Source organism: Castor canadensis, chromosome 5 (assembly GCF_047511655.1).
Source record: "Castor canadensis chromosome 5, mCasCan1.hap1v2, whole genome shotgun sequence".
Classification (NCBI taxonomy): Eukaryota; Metazoa; Chordata; class Mammalia; order Rodentia; family Castoridae; genus Castor; species Castor canadensis.
Window position 1 is genome coordinate 127,969,624 of NC_133390.1, and position 24,080 is coordinate 127,993,703.

At 34.9% G+C, this 24,080-nt stretch overlaps 1 protein-coding gene across 32 annotated transcripts in view; it reads right to left on the minus strand.

The window, feature by feature from the left end:
• Clasp2 (cytoplasmic linker associated protein 2) overlaps positions 1-24,080 on the minus strand; it is a 206,657-nt gene that overhangs the window by 138,176 nt on the left and 44,401 nt on the right. For 31 of the 32 annotated variants that reach the window (XM_074074091.1, XM_074074087.1, XM_074074085.1 and 28 more), the window contains exon 7: positions 15,501-15,571. In XM_074074091.1, coding sequence (XP_073930192.1) covers positions 15,501-15,571 — 71 coding nt within the window. Of the gene's footprint in view, positions 1-9,295; positions 9,783-15,500; positions 15,572-24,080 lie in introns of those variants that run through there. The other variant, XM_074074113.1, reaches the window with a different exon arrangement.

Below are 24,080 nucleotides of genomic sequence, written 5' to 3' on the forward strand. Positions count from 1 at the left end.
ACGCAAAAAGCAACTATAAATTATGACTGTTGATAGCACCGCTCTCATTTCAATGTTTCAAAAAGACAGTATTATGATCAAGTACAAAAGCTAAACAAGATAAGTATATCAAACAGTACTAGAGGGCCAAAAACTAAAGTGAGCAAGCTACATCATCTATATGATGGAGACAGAAAGGGTGAAGAAGAGATGGGAAGTAGGACAAATCAAGAGATAACAGAAGAGGAGGAAGACACAGAAATGGAAGAGGTAGAAGAGAGAGAAGAGATGGACAAAGAGGAGGACATGGAGGAAAAGACTGAGAAGAGGAGATTAAGGGGAAGAGAAGGTATAATCTAGTTTCACAAATTTTGAATTGATTTATTTTTTTCTTTTTTAGGGGGTTTGGGGTGGGACTGGGGTTTGGACTCAGGTCTTCATGCTTGCTAGGCACGCACTCTTACCATTTGAGCCCAAGTTAACTCTTTTTTGTAATTGCTAAATTAAAAGAAGCTCTTTCTAAATTTTTATTACATTTAGATGCATTCGTAAATAAGATGTACCACTACTTTGTGCCTTATTATCTAAATAAGAGTAGAAGAAAGGACGGGGAGTGAGACAAAGTATATAGCAATACAGTTTTATTTCTCAAAATAAGTCTGAAGTTAACTGTGACAAAATATTAGCATCTGTCAAATCTGGTAGATATATAAGTTTGTATTTTCCATATTTATTTATTTTTTTTTGTGGTACTGGGCTTGAACCTAAGTTCAAAGCTTTGTGCTAGACAGGCAAATAAATGCTCTACCACTTGAGCCATGTCTCCGACCCTTTTTGCTTTGGTTATTTTGATTCTTTCCCACCTGTGTTGGGGTCCAATACTGAGGCCTTGTATCAGCTCTGGTTATTTTGGAGATAGGGTCTCACCTTTTGCTCAGGTTGGCCTGGACTTCAATTTTCCTATTTTATATTTCCCTCCATAGCAGGGGTGACAGGAAGGCATCACAGCACCCAGCTTTTTTTTGCATTTAGACGGGGTCTAGCAAACTTTTTCGCCTGAACTGGCCTGGAACCATGATCCTCCCCATCTCAGCCTCCCTATCACAGCTTGGGGTGACAGTCATGAGCCACCAGCACCTGGCTTCTTTGGCATTTTAAAAATATTTTGTAAGTAAATCATTATAAAGATTTTTTTTTAAGAAAACAATAAACACCTTGATGGCATCACTAAAAAAGTTATTTTTAAGTAGTGGTTCGGCCAAACTTTAAGAGGAATAGTTTAGTTTTGTGGATAATAGGTCTGGAGAAGAGTTGACACAGGGACTTGTAAAGCCTTAAATACCAGGCTCAAGATTTAGCAAAATAAAAAACTGAATTGTTCTACTGTTGTTGGGGGTGGGGAGGGAGAGGGAAAAGAGGAAGAGACACAAACAGAGGAGGAAGACGAAGTAGGGAGGAAAACAGAAGAGGAAATGGGGAAGGAAAGAGGGAGAAGGGGAGGGACAAGGAGAAAGAGAGGAGAAAAAAGACCAAGTAACAAAGATCAAGGTCTACCTTTAGTCACACCTTCAAGTAACATTTGGAAATCATCCTCAGCAAGCACTGAGATGTTGTAACCCCATACTCCAGTATCTCTATGCCTAAAGTCAAAAAGCTGTGAAAACTCAGCTTTACTTTTGTCTTTTTAACTCATTTGGTGGAAAATTCTGACCTAACCTGAACTCAGTTTATGGCAAAATATAATGTAAATGACATGAGGCTACTTACTGCCTTTATTCCATTCAGCATGAATTTGTACAGGTTTAACTGCAAAAATGTTAAGGTATTTGATTATAGGGTAAGAGTTGTTACATAATATATGGAATATGAGCATATTATTTTTCTTTTAAAGCCTGACGATTTTCCAAAACACTACTGGTCCCCAAGGTTTAAGATAAGGATCTGTGAATCTTTAATCAAGTATTCCCCCACCACCCCACTTTTTTTTTTCCTTTTCTCATGAAGAAAGGCCATATATTTAAATGACTTTTTGAATCTTCTACTTTACTTTTTGGGGTATATACATGCCAACACCTAAAACTTTTACTTCTAAGACATATATAAAAGATGAGAAACTGGTCTATCATACATGGCAAAATAAAAGAACAAGGCAAAACTTTACACCAAATCTCAGAATTCATTTTGTATGGATTTTCTTCAGTGAATACAACTCATTCAATAAAAACCCTTAATACTATGGATTTTCACCCACAAAATATACTCTGCTTCATTTTAACTGGTTTCTTATAACAAAGTTCCTCCTTTTACTTATAGCAGTATCCTTCCTTATTCTAATAAAAACAGTGCATAATAGATTTCTCATGGATTGCTAAACTATTTCAGTCTTACATATCCAGCAATGAACCACAATCATATCTAACAGTTAAATTACCAACTGAGATTAGGAAACAATAATCCCTATAAATTATTGTACCATTGTTGTCTCAGAAAACTCAAAAACAAAATTTAACTGTTCATATTCCCCCACACGACTCTTGTACAACAGGATGCACCCATTGGCTTTTCTCTGATCTCATAGGTCCCTTTAGCTCGGTTTCTTATGGCTATTCCTCCTTTACCCAACAATTAACTATTGAACATCCTTCTTTTCAGACTATCCCTTTTTTAACAATTTCATTCATTCTCCATGGTAAGTACTATCTATATGCTCACAAATCTCCGATGTTCACTTCTAGCCTACACCATTTCTGTCCTCCAGATCTAGATATCTAACATGTGCCTTCTAGAGATCATCCCCTAGAGAAAGGATAAAGCATCTCTAATTTAATATCTCTAGCAATCTTTAGTTTAGATGGGGTCAGCAACACCCTCTCCAAACCTTATCTCCCTAAGTCTTCTCCCATCCCAACATAACATCATTATTTAGTTCAGTTGCTCAAGCTCATAATGTAGTCCTATAAGTTCTCCTCTGCCCCATATAGATCATCTACCAACAGTTACTCCAAGTTATATCTTAAATCCATCTACTTGTCTTACCTCTGCTGTCACTTCCAATCTAAGACCAGAACAGTATCATCTCTGTCCACAACAAATCTCCTTGATACTTTCTTGAGCTCCTTCCAAGCCACAAAACATACAACGTGATCTTCTAATAAAAGTAATTTGGATTAATGGCTGTCGAAACCATAAATGAAAAGCTGATGGGATGCTTTATAAAGGATGAATTAGGTTAATAACAACTAAATCTACTGTTCATTACTAGTATCACAAAGACAATTACACATTGTATGTCTTCAGACAGAAATCCACAATGTCACACAAAATACCACCTATGAAAAATCTATATTAACAAAACAAACCACCAAAACAGACCTCATTTTGATCAAGCCATTAGAAGAATTTTCAAATTTCAGAAAACACATGGGACAGAGAAACATTAAAAAGCAAAAATACAATAGCATCATGATGATACAATCCACAAATTGTAGCATGTGGAAATCCTTTACCTAACAGATGTTTTGTCTTCAATAAATAAAAATGCCAAGAGAAAAAGAGGTAATTGCTATGGATTAATAGATATGTATCAATCAAAAGCAATGGCAAATCTTACTTGATTCCTAATGCAACTACAAAGATAGTTATGAAACAACTAAGGAAATCTGAGCAGTGAAAAATTGAAACTAGGTGTGAAGTTTTTTACATGTGATAAAAACATTGTGATTATCTTTTTAAAAGGTATTATTATGTATGTGTATGAACACATGTACACATATACAAACATAACTCAGTCAAGCAGGATAGTGAGACCAAGGAAAAATGAAGTAGGAATGGATAAATATTGTTATGTACTGATAACTTCTACAAACTGGATGATGGGTAGTAATGGGATATGTTTGAAATTCCTTGCTAAAAATTATAATAATTTGAATTACTTCACTCCTTGCTTAAAATCCTACAATGGAACCCCAAGGATATAAGCAACATTGGCAGAGCAAAGAAATGAGGTGGGGCACAGAAAGTGGGATTTTTTTGTTGTTGTTGCTGTTTTTGTTTTATTTCTTTGCTGTACTGGGGATGAACCCTAGGCATCTACCACTTGAGCTATGCCTCCAATCCTTGGAGTATATGAAATAAGCACCTAAAAGATGGTAACAAATTCCTAAAAGATGTAAATAAAAACAATGGAAGGCTATTAAGGAATAATACCACAGCCAAGTTGCAACTCAAAATTCTAAGAAGCTGACTTCAGCAGCAGAGAACTGATCTTACCTTGCAGAACAACAGAGGAATGACTGTTTCTGAGCCAGAAAGTACAGAAATGAATACAAGGAACAACTAACAAATCTATGAAATGATTTTATCAAATTCTTTCCCATCCCCAATTTAGGGAGCTCAATACATGTTAAGTATGCATGTCCATGCACAAGGAAAAAGAAAGTTCTTGGAAACACTCAAATTTCTGTTTGCCAAAGTTAAAGTTTAATGGAAGATCTGGATGACAAAGTGCAAGACACATTCCAAAATACAGAATAGAAGAAAAAGATGAAAAACGTGAGAAAAGAGAAAGCATGAAGAACACAGTGAACCAATCTAATAGGTCCAACATCTGATTAATACCAATTCTGTGAGGAATGACTAAAGATAATAAAGGTGACAAACATAACAAAAAAAAAATGGGAGAAAACTTCCCAGAGCATAAGAAAATTATAACCCTTCAGAAATAAAATAATCAAGTAGTAAAAATTTTAACTGTCTTCCATTTAAAATAAAAGAAAATTTTTAGAAACCAAGAACTCTGTGCTTTTTAATATTCACATAAAAATGCTGCGTTCTAATCAACACAATAATCTTAATCAGCTATTTTCTTTACAAAAAACAGTTTATTCCATACAAAGTTTATTAAAAGCCAAGAAATCTGGTAAGATCTCTTAAAATGTCTAGACAGATATAATTGACTAGTTAAAAATATATTTGAAGATTTTTACCCTTCATTTTAAAAGGGGTCCTTTATATATTCAAGACCTTGAATAGTTTAATGAAGAGACAATCACAACTTAAACATTATCTCATATTAAAATTAAACAATACATGTCATGATAACCATTATAATAAGCCAAGCAATAAAAATGAGGTAGTAAGATTTAGAAACTTTTATAAAAGCTAGTCACTACAGTTATTTAAGTCCTTAAAACAGCTACAGGCTGATCATTAACAGCTGTTAAGAGCATTTACTGTATCATTCTATAACTACAAAGAAAAGATGTGAACATTTCTTGAAGAACAATTCTTTGGCAAAATCAGGTTTGAGTATATGATACTACTGGTGCCCAATACTTTTCATCCAATGGGTAAATGAGACTGTCTCAAAAAGGCTTCTATTCACTTAAAGATATCACACAGGTGACAAGATGCCTTAATACTGACCTAAACCACAGGATGGTTGGCCAAGGCCTTCAATGGGTACAACAGGGCACTAATACAATGCTGCTTTATTTTAGTCACTGGCTAAAACAGTGATCTACTTACTGCCCATATTGCTGCTAATGCCCTATCATTTTTTTTAAGACCTAGATAGAATGGAAAATTGAAATTAGTACAGTAAAAGGGAGCTTCTGCCCAACTGCTTCAACTGGGACTTCAGTCTTGTCTGGCTTTGAATCCTCCCTGAAGCAATTTCTTCTTGGATCTTGAACCTGCCAACTCCTGAACTGTTAGGTGCACCATCAACTTTCCTCAATCTCAGTAATATCCAATCTTTTGTCCCATGTAATTTACTTTTTCTCCATATAGACTTGTTTTAATTTTTCCTTCCACTGGTCCTAAAAGAAAAGTTTTATCTTACGTCAGTTAAGTCAAAAAGTAATTTTTCTGACTTAAATTACATAATCCTAATGTGTCATAAGGAAAATTCAAAAATACAGAAAAAGAAAGATCTATTCAGCATTAATTTCTTACTATTGTTTCATGCCCCCCAAACCAAGTTTTATACCAATTTAGAGTGGTCCCAGAAACTTTTGTGGGATCCTCTGGCTTCTTGGACCACAAAAGGTTGAGATCTAGAAAGTCATCATTATACCATCAGTTGCATATATTTTTTAAAGGTTCATTTTTTGAATAATAGACTGTTGAGATGTTAAAAATTTAGAAACAGTCTATTTACAACAAAACCTTATTTATTGTCAGCCATTCTGCAGCAACAACAAAAGGACAAATTCTTCTCTCCAGCTTCTGGGGCGGATTGCAGGACTCAGCATCACATAATAATCCTACAGATTTTTAACTCTATCTGGTTTGATTGTCCAGAGCTACTCAGCAATCAATTATTTAACTGTTTGGTTTTATACTCTTGGGTAGGTATGAAGACAACTAAATTGAAAAGTATCAAAGTCACCAACAACTCTTCATGTGACCTTATATTCACAAATCTGAGTTTTCTAATAAAACTGCTAATGAATTATTTCCTATAACCATGAAATTTAACTTACAGAACATATTCAATAAATAATAAATTAATAATTAGAATACCTATAGGTAATAAAAAGTCAAACTACCAAAAAAATGGGCTAAAGATGCCAAATGATAATCCACAGAAAAAGGAAATTTGAATAACCAAACATATGAAGATGACTAACCTTATCAGAATGCAAAGATTTTGAAATATTTCACCCACTTAATTTGCAAAATTTAAAAAGATTAATAATAACAAGAACTGAAAGGAATGTAGGACTACCAGTGGAATGTAAATGGTTAAAGCTTCTTGTGGAGCAAACTAGTTAGAGCTAACACAATTTAAAATAAAAACTCTAATCCAGAAATACCACTTCCAGAGTAGCTTAAGAACTATATTTATGTGCTCACATATATATGGTTTGAATTAAGGTATTTATTTCAGAACCATTTAAAAAAATTATACATGACAAATAATCTAAACTTTCCATTAAAGATGAATGGTTATGATATATCCTTACTAAGCAACAGTTTAAACAAATGAGGTAGAGTAACACATAAGGGCACTGAAATAAATCTTCATGCCATTTTGAGTTGACAGAGTGAATGGTAAAAATAAATTCAGAATGGTATCAATTTAATAAACAATTTTTAAAAACATTTATTTGGGGGCTGGGTATGCAACTCAGTGGCAGAACTCTTGCCTAGCATGCATGAGGGTTCTGGGTTTGATCCCCAATCCCCCAACCAAAAAACAAAAACAAAAAAATATTTATTTTACTGCTTAATATGTATATTAAGGTACAGAAAAAGGCATGAAATGATACTCCATGTTAATCAAAATATCCACCTGTTCTTAAGACTTCGGGCTGGGGCATGTTACTAAGAAATTTTTGCTGTATCTTCATTATTTGAATTTTGAAAGCAATGATGTTTACATACTAAGTTTATAATTAAAATTAAAAGATGAGCAACATAGGTTAGTAATGATATAATCCACTTGCTATATATGTTCACATGATTCTGGTGTGATACATGTATATTGAATGTTAGAGAAACTAACATGCAAAGGAGTATATATCAAACTGTTAAGAACTATAAATCCCTAGGGCTGGTGGAGCGGCTCAAGTGGTAGAGCACCTGCCTAGCAAGCATGACAACCCTGAGTTCAAACTCCAGTACAATAACAACACAAAAAGAACTATAAATCCCAAGTAGCCTATTACTACATATGTGTCTTTGTTATTTCAATTTTGTTATTTTTACAAAGGCATATTATTTTAATTTGATAAAAGTATTTCTATTTTTAAAAAGAGAATTAGTTGGAAGGATACCCTCTAATCCTTAAAAAAGCATTATTTTGATTTTTTTTTTCAAAAAAAATCAACACACTTCTAAACTGAGTACATTTATTATTTCAAAAAACAAAAACTAAGTAAATGTATGTTGATGCCCAATGAACCATAAATGTTTAAGAAAGGAAATAAAATCTGGACAGGTACAGATGCAACATTTAGAGTTGCCTGCAAATTAGTGATGTTTTTTCAAGGAAAGAAACTTGGCAATGCCCTTAAGCACATGAGAATTAATTTGATGTCGTTTACCTTAAAAATTAATAAATTACATTTTTATTTATTTGTATAAGGTCACATAAAAGTAAAGTAGATTCTTGGAATAAATCAAACAATGTATAAAACCAAATTTATTACATTTCCAGCTTGATGTATATTGCAGTTTAAATGACTATTTCTCAATACCATCATTTTCATGAATTTCCACCCTATTCCACACAGCCCCAAGGGGATAAACTCCTGAGAGAGAAGAGGTCATGATATAGTCATGAAAACTGTTAGGAGTTCAAACCTTCAAATATGAACAAGTCTTCTTTAAAAACCTAGTTAAAAAAACAAACAAACATGGAAAACGTTTGAAAAACCACATATTCCCCATTGTATGCATCTCTGATATTGTTATGATTGTAAAATATATCTCTAAAAGCATCTTAACAAAAGTTTTGATGATGGGGAGAAAGGTTCAAGTACCAAGTTATGAAAAACAATACAAAATGCACACTTGAGGCTCTAGATTTGGTCTAGTTCACTTTCTATGCTTGGACTGGGGACATATTCAGCAAGCCTCAATTTCACAGTCTGTGAAATGGAAATACCAAAATGCTCTGTATAGTTCAGAGTTATTTGTACCTTAGGAGTTAATGTACGTTAACTATATGAAAGTGCTCTTGAAAACTGTGAAGCACTTTAGAAATATGTTTTTAAAATTATTCTTACCAGCATAACACTGACAAAAGCAATTTTAATCAAATTATTTCTTATACAGAATTCTTAAAAGGCTAAATATTTTCTAGATTTCTGTTTACTAGAGACATGGACAAATCTCAAACATATTAATTAGTGTCCATGGCAAGCCATTTTACTTCTTTAAATATATAACTACCACAGAATTCAACTTGTATCAAATGTAACAGTAAAGATGTCAAGCTAGCTACTTAAACACATCTGCCAAAATCTGTCATTTCTCCAAAGGCCATGTTCCTCCTTCAAAGCTTCTACATACATTCCCCATTTCTTCCTATATCCATTTATACCCAACACCAAAGATGAAGGCTTGCATGGGTTGCAAGGTAAATTTTCACCTTATGTTTGCCAGATCCCATACAGACACATCAAATAGAAAAAGATACCAAATGACAAGCAACATGCATGCATAAATGTACAAGCAACTGTACATGCAGCCAAACACATAAGTGTCCTTCATTCTTTAGGGAGAAATCTATTTCTTACACACCAAATGATCGTCATCTTAAAACAAAGTGTCTAATAGTAAAAGAAGAAAAATAAATCATACTCACCATCTCCCATAGCCATTCAGATGGTCCAGGGAGCTCTCTCAAACCAAGAGGTCAAATATCACAGCAAATGAGTGCAGCTCAGTGCCTGCGCCACTGGGCTCGGCCTGCAGCCTGCAGACACCAAAGCACTCTGTGACCCAGGCCGTGCTGCAGCTCTGCACCGCAATAGCCAACAGCTGCTACTCCACTTCAAAATAAAAGTCTGGGGTCTTTGCTGAAAACCCTTGTTTATTTAGGAGAGTCTAGCAGGACTTGCTCAAGATTATTCTCCTACTGCACATATACTGTTCAATACAGGTTGTGATGTTTCTCCTTGAACTGACTGCCTGAAATTTAATCTAAGAAAAGCTCTGGGAGCCAATAAATGCCATCCCACTGGGGGACTTTTAATGCAATCATCAAAACACAAGGCATGTGTTCAGCAATCATTTTCTCTTTCCCTAAAGATATCCATGTACTCAGTAGCAATCACATGATCTGATGGATTAAGTGATTTGCGCCTTTTAAAAAAAGGTTTTCATCCCTTTGTCATTACCTTTTCAAATTTACAACAGAAGACTGCTAGAAGTGCACAAACAGGAATAGCCCAGTTTCCATGATTAACTGTTCTCATTATGCAGGAAGCATTTCTGGCTGCCGTAAACAAATCACGTCAAAGACAGCCCATCAAAGGCTGCTCTGTGTGTGGACAGCAGGGCAACACGGAACAAAGCTAGCTTCTGGTAGAGATAGAACCTAGCCAGTGCGCAGCTGCAGGGACACAGAGCACCCTCTAGCCAAGCTGCACATTATCAGCTCTAAGAAGGCCCAGTCTTTAAATCAACCTAAGAAAAGAGCTGATTCACTTTCTACCAACGGGTGGGTATGTTATAAAGAAATACAAAACTAGACTGGAAGTTACCTTATTGATTCATGTAAGCTAAATATTGTGGTAATTTCAATGCCTACATTTCATGCCTAATTTTATTGCCAGCCTCTAAGAGCAATTAATTCTTTTCCTTGCAATTGTTTCAAACAGAAAGCTGGAAAATTCTTTCCTATGATTATAGGCCAAACTGTGTTAGGTCCTCTACACACACTAGACTAATCAGAATTACACAGAGTGCTTTTCACAGTGAAAAGCACAGTCACCAACACTGTTAGTGTTTACATTTTGGTGAGTGTAGGAGACTGCCTAGAAAACTCCATGACGACAACAGACCCTGCCATAATAACAGGGTCCTCTAGCTTTCAGTCTTTTCCTTCCTACTGGGCTAGTGTTGCCTTCTTTCAGCTACGGTACGATTAATTTTAATTTGTTTCCTTCTAATAGTAGAGCTAATTCTACTGTGCTTACAGACTCTGCCTAACTTACTTTTGTAACATGAGAAAATCACGCTTGAAAAACTCAAGACAACAGCAGCAGCACATTTTTCACTACTCCTAAATTAAATGATATGTTTAATCTCTGATAATATAATTTACTTAGTATTCTTGAGGGTGCTGAACTAGTGCTTTAGAAAAATCAAGTCAAAGAATTCAGTCAGATTTAACCCAAGAGTATACACCTGACAATTATGACAAAAATCAGAGATAAAAATATGATATATAAAAATTTTATGTCAAGAAATGTATAAGGGGAGAAGAGGTAGAATAAAGAGAAAAAATAAACAGACTTTCTCTGAATAATAAATGTAAATAAAATAGTATTAAACCATATCATTCTCACTCTCCATATCCCTCTGTAGCTAAAACTCTCTGTGGGCTTCCTATTCCTAGAAGTCCATCCAAAGCCCTTCATAGCCTAACAAGACCCTCAGGTCATGGTTTCTGCTCACTTTTTCAACTACATCATATGTCAAAGCCACCCTTAAACTCACTGAACATTAAGAAGCCCTGGCCTGCGTCTGTTCTTCAAATATACCAAGCTCTGTTCTACCTCTGGGCTTTTATGGTCACTAGTTTCTCTGCCCAGTGTTTTCCTACTGTTTCTCCATTGATTGGATCAGTCTCACTCAGCAGTTCAAATATGTCAGTGACATCACTGAATTAATCATAATCTCAGTACCCCATTTTCTTCACTTAGTTACAGTTCAGATGACTGACCTGAGCTGTAATGACTCTAAAAAAGTTATATCACCTTAATAACAAATCCTGTTTTTTTTGTCTATATTTTTTAATGACTTTTTCACTAAAACACTCTTAAATCATTATACTGTATGACACGTGATGCTGCCTTATGGTTTCAGGCAAAAAAAATGAACAATTTTATTTAGCATAATAGACTCTGGTCACAGAATATCAATGTGGAACAAATTTGAAATGTATGCCATGTTTGAATGAACCCAAAATACTTGGCTTTGTATAAGTACACCAAACAAGAGGGAGCGAAAAGGTAGTGTCTTCAATGGCTCTTCATTCTGTTGTAAGCAGGAACTACTTTCACAGTTTCAGGCTGACCTTTTCGTTCCCCCTAAAATGATTTCCTGGTCTATAACTTTATTTATAGTTTTAGTTTTGAGTGTATTAAAAAAAAAAAAACTGAATCAAGAAAGGAGTGAAAATTTTGTGTGGGGGGAAATGTTTGGAAATAAAAAAAGGAGTTAACTTTCATTACATTACTGTGTGAACAAACTATTTGTCTTCCAATTGTCAATTATAAAACTTTGTCTTCACTGTCCAAATGATACATGTTTACCTGGGTTAGAATGAAACACACCATTATTTTTCTCATTAATGTCACTGAAAATAACGTATGCACTTAATGGCCTCCCATTTAGCACAGGAATTTTAACAATAAGTAAACTGATTGAACAAGGACTAGTTTAATCTCCTCTATGACTCACTATTACCATGCTGCATATCCACCTGTTTACTTGTTTATGGTCCATCTCCCTCAAGGAAGGAAAAACTTTAACTTCAAGGGAAGAAACTTTATCTTTTTACTGTTATGACCTGATCTAATTTACATTTTAAGAAGCTCACTCTGACTTCTAGGTAACAAAAGGATTTCTGGAGGCAAACATGGAATAGAAGTCTACTGCAGTAGTTCATATAAAAGCTAAAGGAGACTTGGAGTAAGGTGTTACCACTGGAGATGGGAAAAAAATAAGCAAATATGAGCAATGGTGTTATATCAGAGGTAGAAATGACTGAAGTCAAATCAGGACTCTAGCTTCGTGATGCAGTTGACTGAAATGGGTTTCATTTCAGGATACGATAAGCCTGAAATCTGAAACGCCTATTAGATGTCCAAGTAGAAATGTCATTGAAGCCACAAGCTATCAAGACTAAAGCATAAAGGAGAGATGAATGATAGCTAGAACTACACATTTGGGAGTCATCAACAAGCAGTTATTTAAAGCCTTTGGGATGGACTGGATCAGTACAGGAGAGAGGGGGGATTAAAAATAGGGGAGAGAAGGCCTGGGGCCTGAGACTTGACAACATGACAAATGGGCTTCCTTCTTTTAGTTTCCTCCTTTGTTAACTAATTCATTAAGATATTTTTCAATGACACATAATATAGTCATTCTTCTGTAACCACAGGGCTTGGTTCCAGGAATCCCCTCATAGACATTAAAATCTGAGGGTGCTCTGATCCCTTATATAAAATGGCATAATGTTTGGATATGACCTGTGCATACCCTCCCATATACTTTAAATCACCTCTAGATTAATACCTAAATAATGTTAAGCACCATGTAAATAATTCTCACACTGCATTGTTTAGGTAATAATGGCAAGAAAAAAAATCTGTACACAATGAGTACAGAGGCAACCCTTGCAGGCCTAGCTAAACTTTTCATATGCAGTTGGCTGAATCTGTGAATGTAAAATCTGAAGACGTGGGATCCATGCATATGGATGGCCAAGCATAGCATATTATCAAAAATATCTTGGGCCGAGCACCAGTGGCTCAGGCCTATAATCCTAGCTACTTAGGAGGCAGAGATCAGGAGGATTGCAGTTCGAAACCACCCCATGTAAATAGCTCACAAGACCCTATCTTGAAAAAACCTATCACAAAAAAGGGCTGGAGGAGTGGCTCAAGGTGTAGGCCCTGAGTTCAAACCCCAGTACTGCAAAAAAGAAAAAAAAAATTATTTTATATATATATATATAAAATATATATATATATATATACACATATACAAAAAATTATTATATATATATATATATATATATATATATATATATATATATATATATACACACACATATATAAAATCTTGGGAAGCTAGAAATATGGCACACACCTGTCACCCCAGTGATGACGGGAAGCATAAACAGCAGGATAGCATCCAAGCTGGCTTGGGCAAAAAGCGAGACTCTGTGTTCAAAATAACCAGGGCAGTAAGGGCTAGAAGCAAGGCTCAAGCAGTGGGCAAAGCCCTGAGTTCAGACCCCAACAATGAAAAAAAAAAAAAATCCTTGGGGCTGGGGTGCAGTGCAGTGGCACACACATGTAATCCCTGCTACCTGGGGAGCTGAGTTAGGAGGATCACTGTTGGAGACCAACCCTGGGCAAAATGCCAGCAAAACCTTATCTCAAAGAACAAGCCATCAATGGTGACACACACACACCTGTAATCCTAGCTATCAGGGAGGCGAAGGTAAGAGAACTGTGGTCTGAGGCCAGCCTCAGGTAAAAGTACAAGACCCTATGTGAACAATAATTAAAGCAAAAAGGGATAGGGGTATAACTCAAGTGACAGGGTATTTGCATAGTAAGTTGCAAAGGTCCTGAGTTCAAAACTCTAGTAGTGCAAAAAAAAAAAAAAAAAAGCTTAACATTGTGCTGTCCTCCAGTATGGATATCACAGACTTTAACTTTCAGATTTTACCATACTTGCAATATCTTGATCATAATCTACAATACAGTGTCTGGGTTCCCTCCAACAAATATAAATGACCTCAAACCTCTCTGATAATGGAGAGATAAACAAGAGAAAAAGAAAAACAGGAAACAAAAAGCTTTCATTCTGAATGCAATAGGAATAACTTCATTAAATGTAAGAATAACAGTGCTTTCAAGGTAAGTCATATCCAAAGAAAGAATCCTTTAATTTTATAATGTGTAGTATACATTTTGCCTACAGTCTGGAATATGCAAACAAGAATGTTATAGAAACCAAGACTCAGTTTAAAACATTTTAACAGCTCTCCCTCTTCCTGATGCTTGGTTATTTCTATAGACATGAGCAGAGGTAACTGCTAGAAAAATTAGAGCAAGGTACTTAAATACTTTCTATTCAGAGAAGTGAGAAATAACTGGCAGTCAGAGTGCCAGGTAAGTTTAGATTAAGGTAGACACAATTTTGTAACACCAAATTCTCATTCTACCTGACTTTCTGAAACACAACAAAGCTAAGCTTTGGTTTGACATACAGAAAAAAGCTTAAATCATATTTTAAACTAGTTTTCCTATTGCTTGACTATAAACTCATACACCATTTTTTTTCCTCTAACATCATTTACATAACCAAACTAAACACATACTTGCTAATATGAAGCTACTTTCCTCCATGGAAAAATCATTTATATTATCTCTGGAAACAGGATATATTCTTCATATGGCTAATTAATATTTAAAGACAGTCTAGGTAAATGCTACCCAATTTATCAACATTACAAAAAAAGAGGAACCACAAAATCAAATAAATGCCAATTTATTTGTGAATGTGAATGCTAGCTCAAAACCTCCTTGAATCCAACTTGGTCTCATTCTACATAAGAAGTCAAAGATGATTATTCGAGTGAAATTACTGTGTGTTTCTTCACCAGTATCATCACTGAGAGTCTACACACAGGTGTAATAAGAGTCCATCAACCCCACAATTTCTACTAAAAACAACTAAGTAAAATAATTACAACTAAGTAAAATAAAAACACATTTTATGCGTTTATAGAATGAGGAGGGCAAGAGGGACACCACACCTTTGACCCAGAAGACAAAAGAAAAATATAAGGCAAAGGAAGGGTATCATTTTACACTACAGACCCATTATTAAATTTTCACTTACTTCAAAAAGAGTCTGAAGATAGGCAATGCTTAGCAGGATGCAAAATTCTGTTATTATACCCTAGCTAAGTTTTCAAGTTAGAAAATTAACTCTTCCGAATTAATGATGTAATACTTGGCTTGCAAACACATTTTAGTGTCTAAAATTTGTTAAATAATCTTAGAAATGTTTGAGAGCTGGAATAACTTAATTTTTCTTACCTTTGCAGACACTCAAAATCATGTTGCCCGAATTTTGTACTTCATCAAATTTGGCAAATATCATTTCTAATCTGGAAATAAAGAATAAATGGTTTATCTTTACATTGAAATGAACAGAAACAATTTCCTTCACATCTTGTTTAGAAAAATCAATTCTAGGGGGCTGACAGAATGGCTCAAACAGTAAAGCACTTGCCTAGCAATTGTGAGGCCCGGAGTTCAAACCCCAATACAGCCAAAAAAGAAAAAAGAAAAAACCTAGGGATTGGAGACAGCTCAGTGGTAGAGCATATGGTCATCAAGATCAAGATCAAGATAAAGGTCCTGAGTTCAATCTCCAGTACCCACCCACACAGAGAAAAGATGAAGAAAAAACAATTCTAGGGATTCAGTTAGTTTTCTATACAATTCTCTTCTGTAATAAATTTGTTTACTGAAAGAAGACACAGAACCCATCTCTCTAGTTGAGAAAAAAAAAAAAAAAAGTCAAATCCAGGCTGAATTCTACATACTTGCAGATACGTTGGTAAAAAAGACAACATTCATACCAAACAGTTTTACCATAAAATTATTAATCCAAACCCAGAAAAATTTTCTAGTTCTGACCTTATTATAAATCCACTCAGTTACCAAGACATCCTTCCCCCACCCCCCAATACTGGGGATTAAAGCAAGGGCCTTGTTTGCACATGCTAGGCAAGCAAAGTACTCTACCACTCGAGCTATACCCTCAGCCCACCAAGACATCTTTTAAAAGCACATAAAAGTCACGCTATGGAAATTTAAGGCAAACACAAAAACAATGAAATGTGAAATACTACAAAATAAAGTAATGCTAACCTGACTAGTAATCTGATTAAACTGATACTTTCCCTATTAACCTGACTATTTTCAAACACCAATTCCACTGGCACTACTAATTTGATATTCAGAATAATTACTCTTTCTACCCTTCTGCTATCACTTTTTTTTTTAAAGTGAAAAACACTTTATTACAAAAGTAATATATACTCATTATAGAAAGAAATTAGGAAACATAAATAGAAACAAACACAACACACACTCCCACTATCCAGAGAATTTATTTTATTGTGTCACTTATATTCATATATAAATTTTCTTTAGAATGAAATGGGATCATGCTAACAGTGCTTTTTGTAGTTTGCTTTTTTTTTTTTTACTTTCCAATGTACCATGTTATGATTTATTTTTAAATTCATGTCTTAAGAGAATTGGGGAAGGGAGGAGGAACAATGTCATAATGTCTTCAATTGCCAAGTATTTTTCTCTGACTTACTCTATGTTTCTATCACAATTTTATTTCCTAAAACCTTATTTAAGCCTTGATCTTCCTTATAATCTGAGGATACAGACACTTTTCAAAATGTCATTAACTAATTTCAGTAAAAACTAAAAAATATTTTAGTTGAAAACCACTTAGGGATTCCTAACAATGGCATTTCCAAGCATTACCCTCACCTCCAACCCCCAATAATTGAACAAATATAAATGTTTACATATCTGAAAGCACTTCAGTAGGACATAGGTAGCTTCATCCTACAAAGTAAGTTCTTCCAGAGGGTTAACAGACACTAGGCATGTAGCCAAAGGTTAAGACCTGGACATGAAAATACCCAGAAAGAAAGAACCACTGTAGGGATTTGATGACATCTGTTTCCTAGTTGTCCTTATAGAACTGTTGATATGAGTAAGTACCTGCATTATTAATGCGTTGGGGAAGGATTCTATGTTTAATACCTCATAACATTTTTCAAGAAACACAATTAACTGACAAGCCTAAGCATTATAGAAAAATTGTCTAGAATCAAATGCAAGAGGGTAATTGTCATTTAATTAAGTTTTGAACATTTAGCCTTCTTTGTTAAATCACTGTCTAAGATTAAGAAGGGAAAAATCATAGATATAAAATCATTCACTCAAACTTGGAAAAAACATTTGGAAAGTAATGGGGTTAGTCTGAAAGTTCTAACAAATCAGTTAAGAATGTTGTAACTTTTAAAATCTGTAAAATGTATTTTGGTTAGTTTGTAAGCTCTACTGGTTTAAATAAAGTACATTTAATGTAAAAAAAAAACCACTTGGAATGATACAGAAGACGACACTGGAATTGGAAACTGGCACCTCAGAATGAAGTTCAGGCAGGGCAGAACAGGAAAGACAAGATTTAAGAGGACTGTTTGAGAAAAAAGCAGAAAAAGACTTTAAGAAGCATAGTACTGGGTTGGGCTGTGTGGTTCAATGATAAGAGGACTTGTCCAGCATGCATGAAATGGGGTTCAATCCCTAGCACTGAAAGAAAAAAAGAAAAGCATGAGATTAACACTAGCTATAAGAAATTAGGAAAAGGAAAATGGGAGTAGGAAATGTACAGAAAGCTGAGTGAGAGTTGGTCATGGCGGCACACAATTGTAATCCCAGCACTGGTGACACTGAAGCAGGAGGATCACGAATTTAAAGCCCATGTCTCAAAAACAGAGAACTGAGAGAGAAAAGGGGGCTAAGCAAAGAACTGAGGCAGGGCAGATAAAACATGAATCAAGAAACAGAGATGTAGGCAGCATTGCTTGAAAGAGGAGTCCTATAAATATAACACGAATCTGTAGGGGAGGGGTGCAGAAGAGAGGAAGTAAAACAGGTCAGATTGGAAGGTATCACTCAAAGGTGTTTTGGGATTAGGGTGAGCTGGGAAAGGCACACTGCTTACTTCATACCCTTTATCTTGCTGCCAGATCTCACTTTACTCTATGGACTCTCTCTATGAGTGTCCTACTCTCTCCTCAGTCTTCCCTTTCCTTCTAATCCTTCTTTTTCAACATCTTTTCATATGAAACTATCAGGTGAATTGTTTGGTATTTATTAAAAATATTTTACTCCCCTGTTCAAAATTTTATAAAAGGTAAATTCATACTTTATCTTTTAAAGTAAATAAGCAAAGAAAAAGAACAGTATAATTTTCTATGTAGCTTTCAGTGGACACTCCCATCCCCTATCACTAAACTCTACAACCTATTTTTAGAAAAACAAACTTATTCATAACAGATCATTACACATATAATCTTGTGAAAAAGGAAGAAAAACAGAAAACAAGACTCTAACATCTTTTGACTCGGGGGAAAAAATTAGCAGGTTTAATGTACAGAAAATATTACAAAGGCAGAACTGTCCAAAAGAATACAAAAACAATTTAGGAGCCCAATAAAAGCTCTAGGAAAGTTCTGACTCATAGAGAAGAACAAATTAGAAAAGTAACTCTAAGCAAAATCCATTTGTACATTTAGAAGAATAATAAGTCACAAGTGTAATATGAAAGATACGACTCCATCCCCAGCATCACAAAAAAATTAAGTGCACAATTCAATGTTTTTTCGTATATCCGCAGACTTATGCAACTATCACAGTTTTACATTTTCATCACCTCAAAAACAACCACGGTCAGTCCCTATTAACAGTCACTTCCAATTTCTCCTCTTTTCCCTGGTCTAGGCAACCACTAATCTACTTCCTGTCTCTATGGACCATATCTGGCCAATGAGTTGCCATTTCTGGTCATTTATTCAACTGTAATCATACAAAATACAGTCTTTTTCTGACTGGACTCTATCACTAATAATGTTTTTAAAGTTCACACACGTTGTAGTTATCCCTATTTATGATCAAATAATATTTCCATTGTTTGGATCTTAACATTTTGTTTATTCATTTATCAGTTGATAGGACATATATGGATATGAGGTGTTTCTACTTTTTGACTACTATGAATAATGCTGTTATGAACACTGTGTACTGTATTTTGTGAAGACATGTTTTCATATCTCTTGTACATGTATGCAGCTAGGTGTGGAACTACTAAGCTGTGATGATTCTACATTTAACATTTTGAGGAATTAAAAACTGTTTTCCAAAATTGTTGAACCATTTTATAACCCACTGACTGTTTTATCCTTTTTTATTTTAGCTATCCTGGGGGTGAGAAGGGTGAAGTGATAATTTTGATCAGTATTTCCATTTTCTGGATAATTAATGATATTGAGCATTCTCTTATGTACTAATGGTCCTCTGTCTATCTTCTAGAAGAAATCTACTCAAATCCTTTGTCCATTAAAAAAACTCTCACGATAGTTGATTTGCAATTTATTATCATTATATGGGCTTCCTTACACATTCTGTTGTTTATTTATTTACTGGTGGGACTGGTGTTTGAACTCAGGGCTTCTCACTGGCAAAGCAGGCTCTCTACTGCTTGAGCCACTATTTTTCCTCTGATTATTTTGGAGATGGGGTCTTGAAAACTATTTGTCTGAGCTGGTCTAACCATGATTCCCCCATTCACAACCTCCTAAGTAGCTAAGATTATAGGTATGATCCACTGATGCCCAGTTCTTATACTTTCTTGGTGTCTCCTGACATAAATTTTAAGTTGTGCTAAAATCAAATTTATCTAATTATTTCTTTTGTTTCATATGCTTTTGGAAATAGCTTTTAAAAATTCTCGTATTTTCTAAGAGTTTTATCATTTTAGTTCCTATTTTCAGTCTACAATTCATTTTTAGTTAATTTAGGGAAATGGTATGTAGAAGAGATATAACTTTGAGTGTTTGAGTGTGGATGCTCAGTTTTTATAGCCCCATTTGCTGGTTAGACTATTCTGACCATATTGGATGCTCTTGACATCTTTGATGAAAATCAACAGACCATAAACGTAAGATTTTATTTATGGAGTCTCAGTTCAGTTTCACTGATCTATGTCTAGTATTATGCTAGTACCATACTGTCAAAAATATCTTTTTAAAAAATATCTGACAGAGAAAAAATTTTTAATTATCATTTTAAAACTACTTCATAGCTTTATGAAGCATACTTCAATGGCTTTGAAATAAATATAAGAGTAAACAAAAACACTTTAAATACAGAGGACTGTATCCAACAGGAAATTTGAAAACCACAAAGGAAACAATATTTGAAAGACAAAAATATCCCTTCAGAAAATTAAAGTTAGAAAGAGACCACTATAACAAAAAGAGTATCTTGTTTCAAATGGACTTAATAGTCAGTATAAAGTTAACTCTTGAGAATATATGCTATAGAAAACACTGTAACAGTGGTACTACTGTCTGGAAAAAAGGGATAAACCAAAATCAATCCATGTTTTACCTTCTGTTTAAGAAGTGTTTGATATATGTCCGGTACTTAGAGCATTCAAAATACTATCTCTAAAACAATAAGGCCAAATGCCAAAAGAACAGAAAATACTCTTCATGCTTGAAAAAGTAAAACTTCACTAGACACTTGAAACAGAAAAGTTCACACATTCATAGTTGTTCCCCATTCCCTACTACCTACTAGCAAAGCATTACCAGAAAAAACAACACAACCATAGCACAGAGGAAAGAACAACAGACAGGAAGCTTCCTGACTGCTGTAACTGTTCTAGGTCTCATAGTCTTTATTCTATCAAGTCACTTGGAGGGTGAGGAAAGGATGACACAAACAAGAAAGGTTTAGGGTCAATAAGTCCTTGGATTGTCTCACTAAGAATATTAAAGTAAAAAAAAAAAGAATATTAAAGTAATAGCTAAGATAAAATGCTGATGAGGGTAATTCTGATGGAGGAAAAAAAAACCAAATGAGGCATTTCCTCTAGCAACTAAAATTACTAATAAAATAAGTTCTAAGAATAAAGGAAAATTATAGGTCAACACCGCTTTGAGAACAGATGGAAAAGTCCTAAGCACTTATGTAGAAACTTAATTTATAGCAAAGGAAGTATAGAAGAAAGATGTTTCCGTAAGTGGTGCTGAATCAAGTAGATATCCATATGGTAAAAATATATATCCAAATTCCATGTCATACATATTGTTTACAGAAAAACTGCAGGTGAAAAACTTTATGAGAATTACACAGAAAATGTCTTCATGATCTTAAGAGAGAAAGATATCTTAAACAGGGCAAAGAAATCTCCACTAATAAAGGAAATGACCTGGAGAGGGGTGAATTCAAGCATGATATATTTGAAACATTGTACCTTTGTAAATGCTACAATGTACCCATACCCAGCACAACAACAACACCAAAAAATAAAGTAAACGACCAAGAACTATACTAAAATTAGGAATTTACACATCCATCAAAAGACATCAAGTAAAAAAAAAAAAAAAAGTAGGTCACAGAGTGGAAGATATTTTGAAACATACATAAACTTGACAATGATTTATTCCCAGGACATACAAAGATGTCCCACAAATCAAACTCCTAAAAACACAGACCTGAAAAAGTACTTTACAAAAGAGCAGATTCAAATAGCTGGTAAGTAAGAAATAATGCACTTTTTTTTCTTTTTCTTTTTGGGTGGGTACTGAGGTTTGAACTCAGGGCTTCATGCTTGCAAAGCAGGCACTCTACCACTTGAGCAACACTACCAGTCCATTTTGCTCTGGTCATTCTGGAGATGAGGTCTCCAGAACTATTTGCCCAGGCTGGCTTAGAACTGAGATCCTCCCAGATCTCAGTCTCCCAAGTATTTAGGATTATAGGCTTGAGCCACCAGTGCCCAGTTTGCGCTCCTTAATTAGTAATCAGAAAATGTAAATTATACCCATAATGAAACTACAACGCACCCCCCCCCCGAAATCTAACATTAATAAGACTAACAATACAAAATAGTGGTGAAAATGCTGAATAATGGACACTTACAGTGCTAGCGAGACTACAAATGAATACAACCTGGACCTTGGGAAAAAGATGTTAAGAGCAGCCATTAGAGGAATTTACATGAAAATACAAGCTTATCCATCTCACCACCCCACTCAAAACTCCTTTTAGTTTTGACTCTGCATATTGAAAAAGATCATTTGGATGTATTTTTATATTTACACATTGCCTTTTTCCACAAAAGCCCTCCAGAGAGAGATTTTCAGTGGAACTAGTTTTTTGTTTTTGGTTTTTTTGGTTTTTTTATTAATGAAGAGGTTAGATATTGTTTCTTACTTTGCTGCAGAGCTCTTGCTTCTCTGTATAAAAAACAGCACCAGCAAATGCAGTCTACTATAAAATTAAGATAGTACTGTTCTTCATCTGACCCTGTACAGAAACACTTGCCTCCACTTCCAGTTATTGAATGGGAAGATCATTGGGGATTTTGACCCAAATCCAGGGATGGATAAGCAAGTTACAATATCCTAGTCTAAAAATCCTTAAGGTGTTGCAAAAAAAGATGCATATTGTGTTTATCTGCAATCATTAGGAAGTGGAGGGTATTTTATTCAGTAACAGTGTTGAAAGTAATTCCTTTTCCATAGGTACTGCTAAATGTTATTTTATGTCTCCTATTGTAAGAAAAACAATCTTTTCTATCAAAGTATATGTCACCCTCTTAGATTACTTAAAATTTCTCGGGTCACCATCTTAGGTGACTTGCATTGTTTAAAGGGTTCCTGTTTCTTCTTCCAAATTCTTTTTTTTTTTCATTTTCTACAGTATAGTTGGATAAATGTGTCTTCTTTTTTTTTTTCATTTTTCTTTTATTATTCATATGTGCATACAAGGCTTGGTTCATTTCTCCCCCCTGCCCCCACCCCCTCCCTTACCACCCACTCCACCCCCTCCCCCTCCCCTCAATACCCAGCAGAAACTATTTTGCCCTTATTTCTAATTTTGTTGTAGAGAGAGTATAAGCAATAATAGGAAGGAACAAGGGGTTTTGCTGGTTGAGATAAGGATAGCTATACAGGGAGTTGACTCACATTGATTTCCTGTGAGTGTGTGTTACCTTCTAAGTTAATTCTTTTTTGATCTCTTAGATCTCTTAGATCTCTTAGTAATCTCTTAGATTACTTAAAATTTCTCGGGTCACCATTTTAGGTGACTTGCATTGTTTAAAGGGTTCCTGTTTCTTCTTCCAAATTCTTGTACAGCCCCACTGCTGGCGAAAATTGCCCGCCAAACTGCATGCCCTAGCCTATCCCCCTAAGCCTTTTAGCCAATCAAGAAAGACTGTGTGTGACCCTTTAAACCTGGACAAATCCCAGATAAGGGGCAGGTACAACTGCATCAGGGATATAAGGAGGAGCCACTGTCAGCCATTTTGTGCTCATATGTCCGCTCAGCTAGAGTAAGTGATTGCACCCTTTTGATTAAAAGAAATTGCCTTGTCAAGATTTTCTGTCTCTCATGTGTCTGTTTTTGAAACCAGAAGGTCTTTAATTCCAACACTATCCACCACCAATTTCAGACAACTAAGCTGGAGTAAGCTACTTCATACTATTTTATTTAGGTGTGCCATTTTCACTCCTCAAAAGATTTTATGTTATTTCTCCTAGATTTCTTCACTCATTAGCTCATCCAGCTCTGAGAGGTTACTTGATGTCATCTTTATCCTCCAACCATCTTCGTAACAAGATTTGTTGTCAATCCCTGGATTTTCTACAAGTGCCTCATTAATTTCGGGTACTTCTACTACTAGAGGAGAATAGGGTTCACTGGCAGGTTTCTCACTTTCCAAAGCACCAAATTTTTCTTGTATTTTCAATTTTATCCCAACTTGAGGCAGACTGCAAGACACAT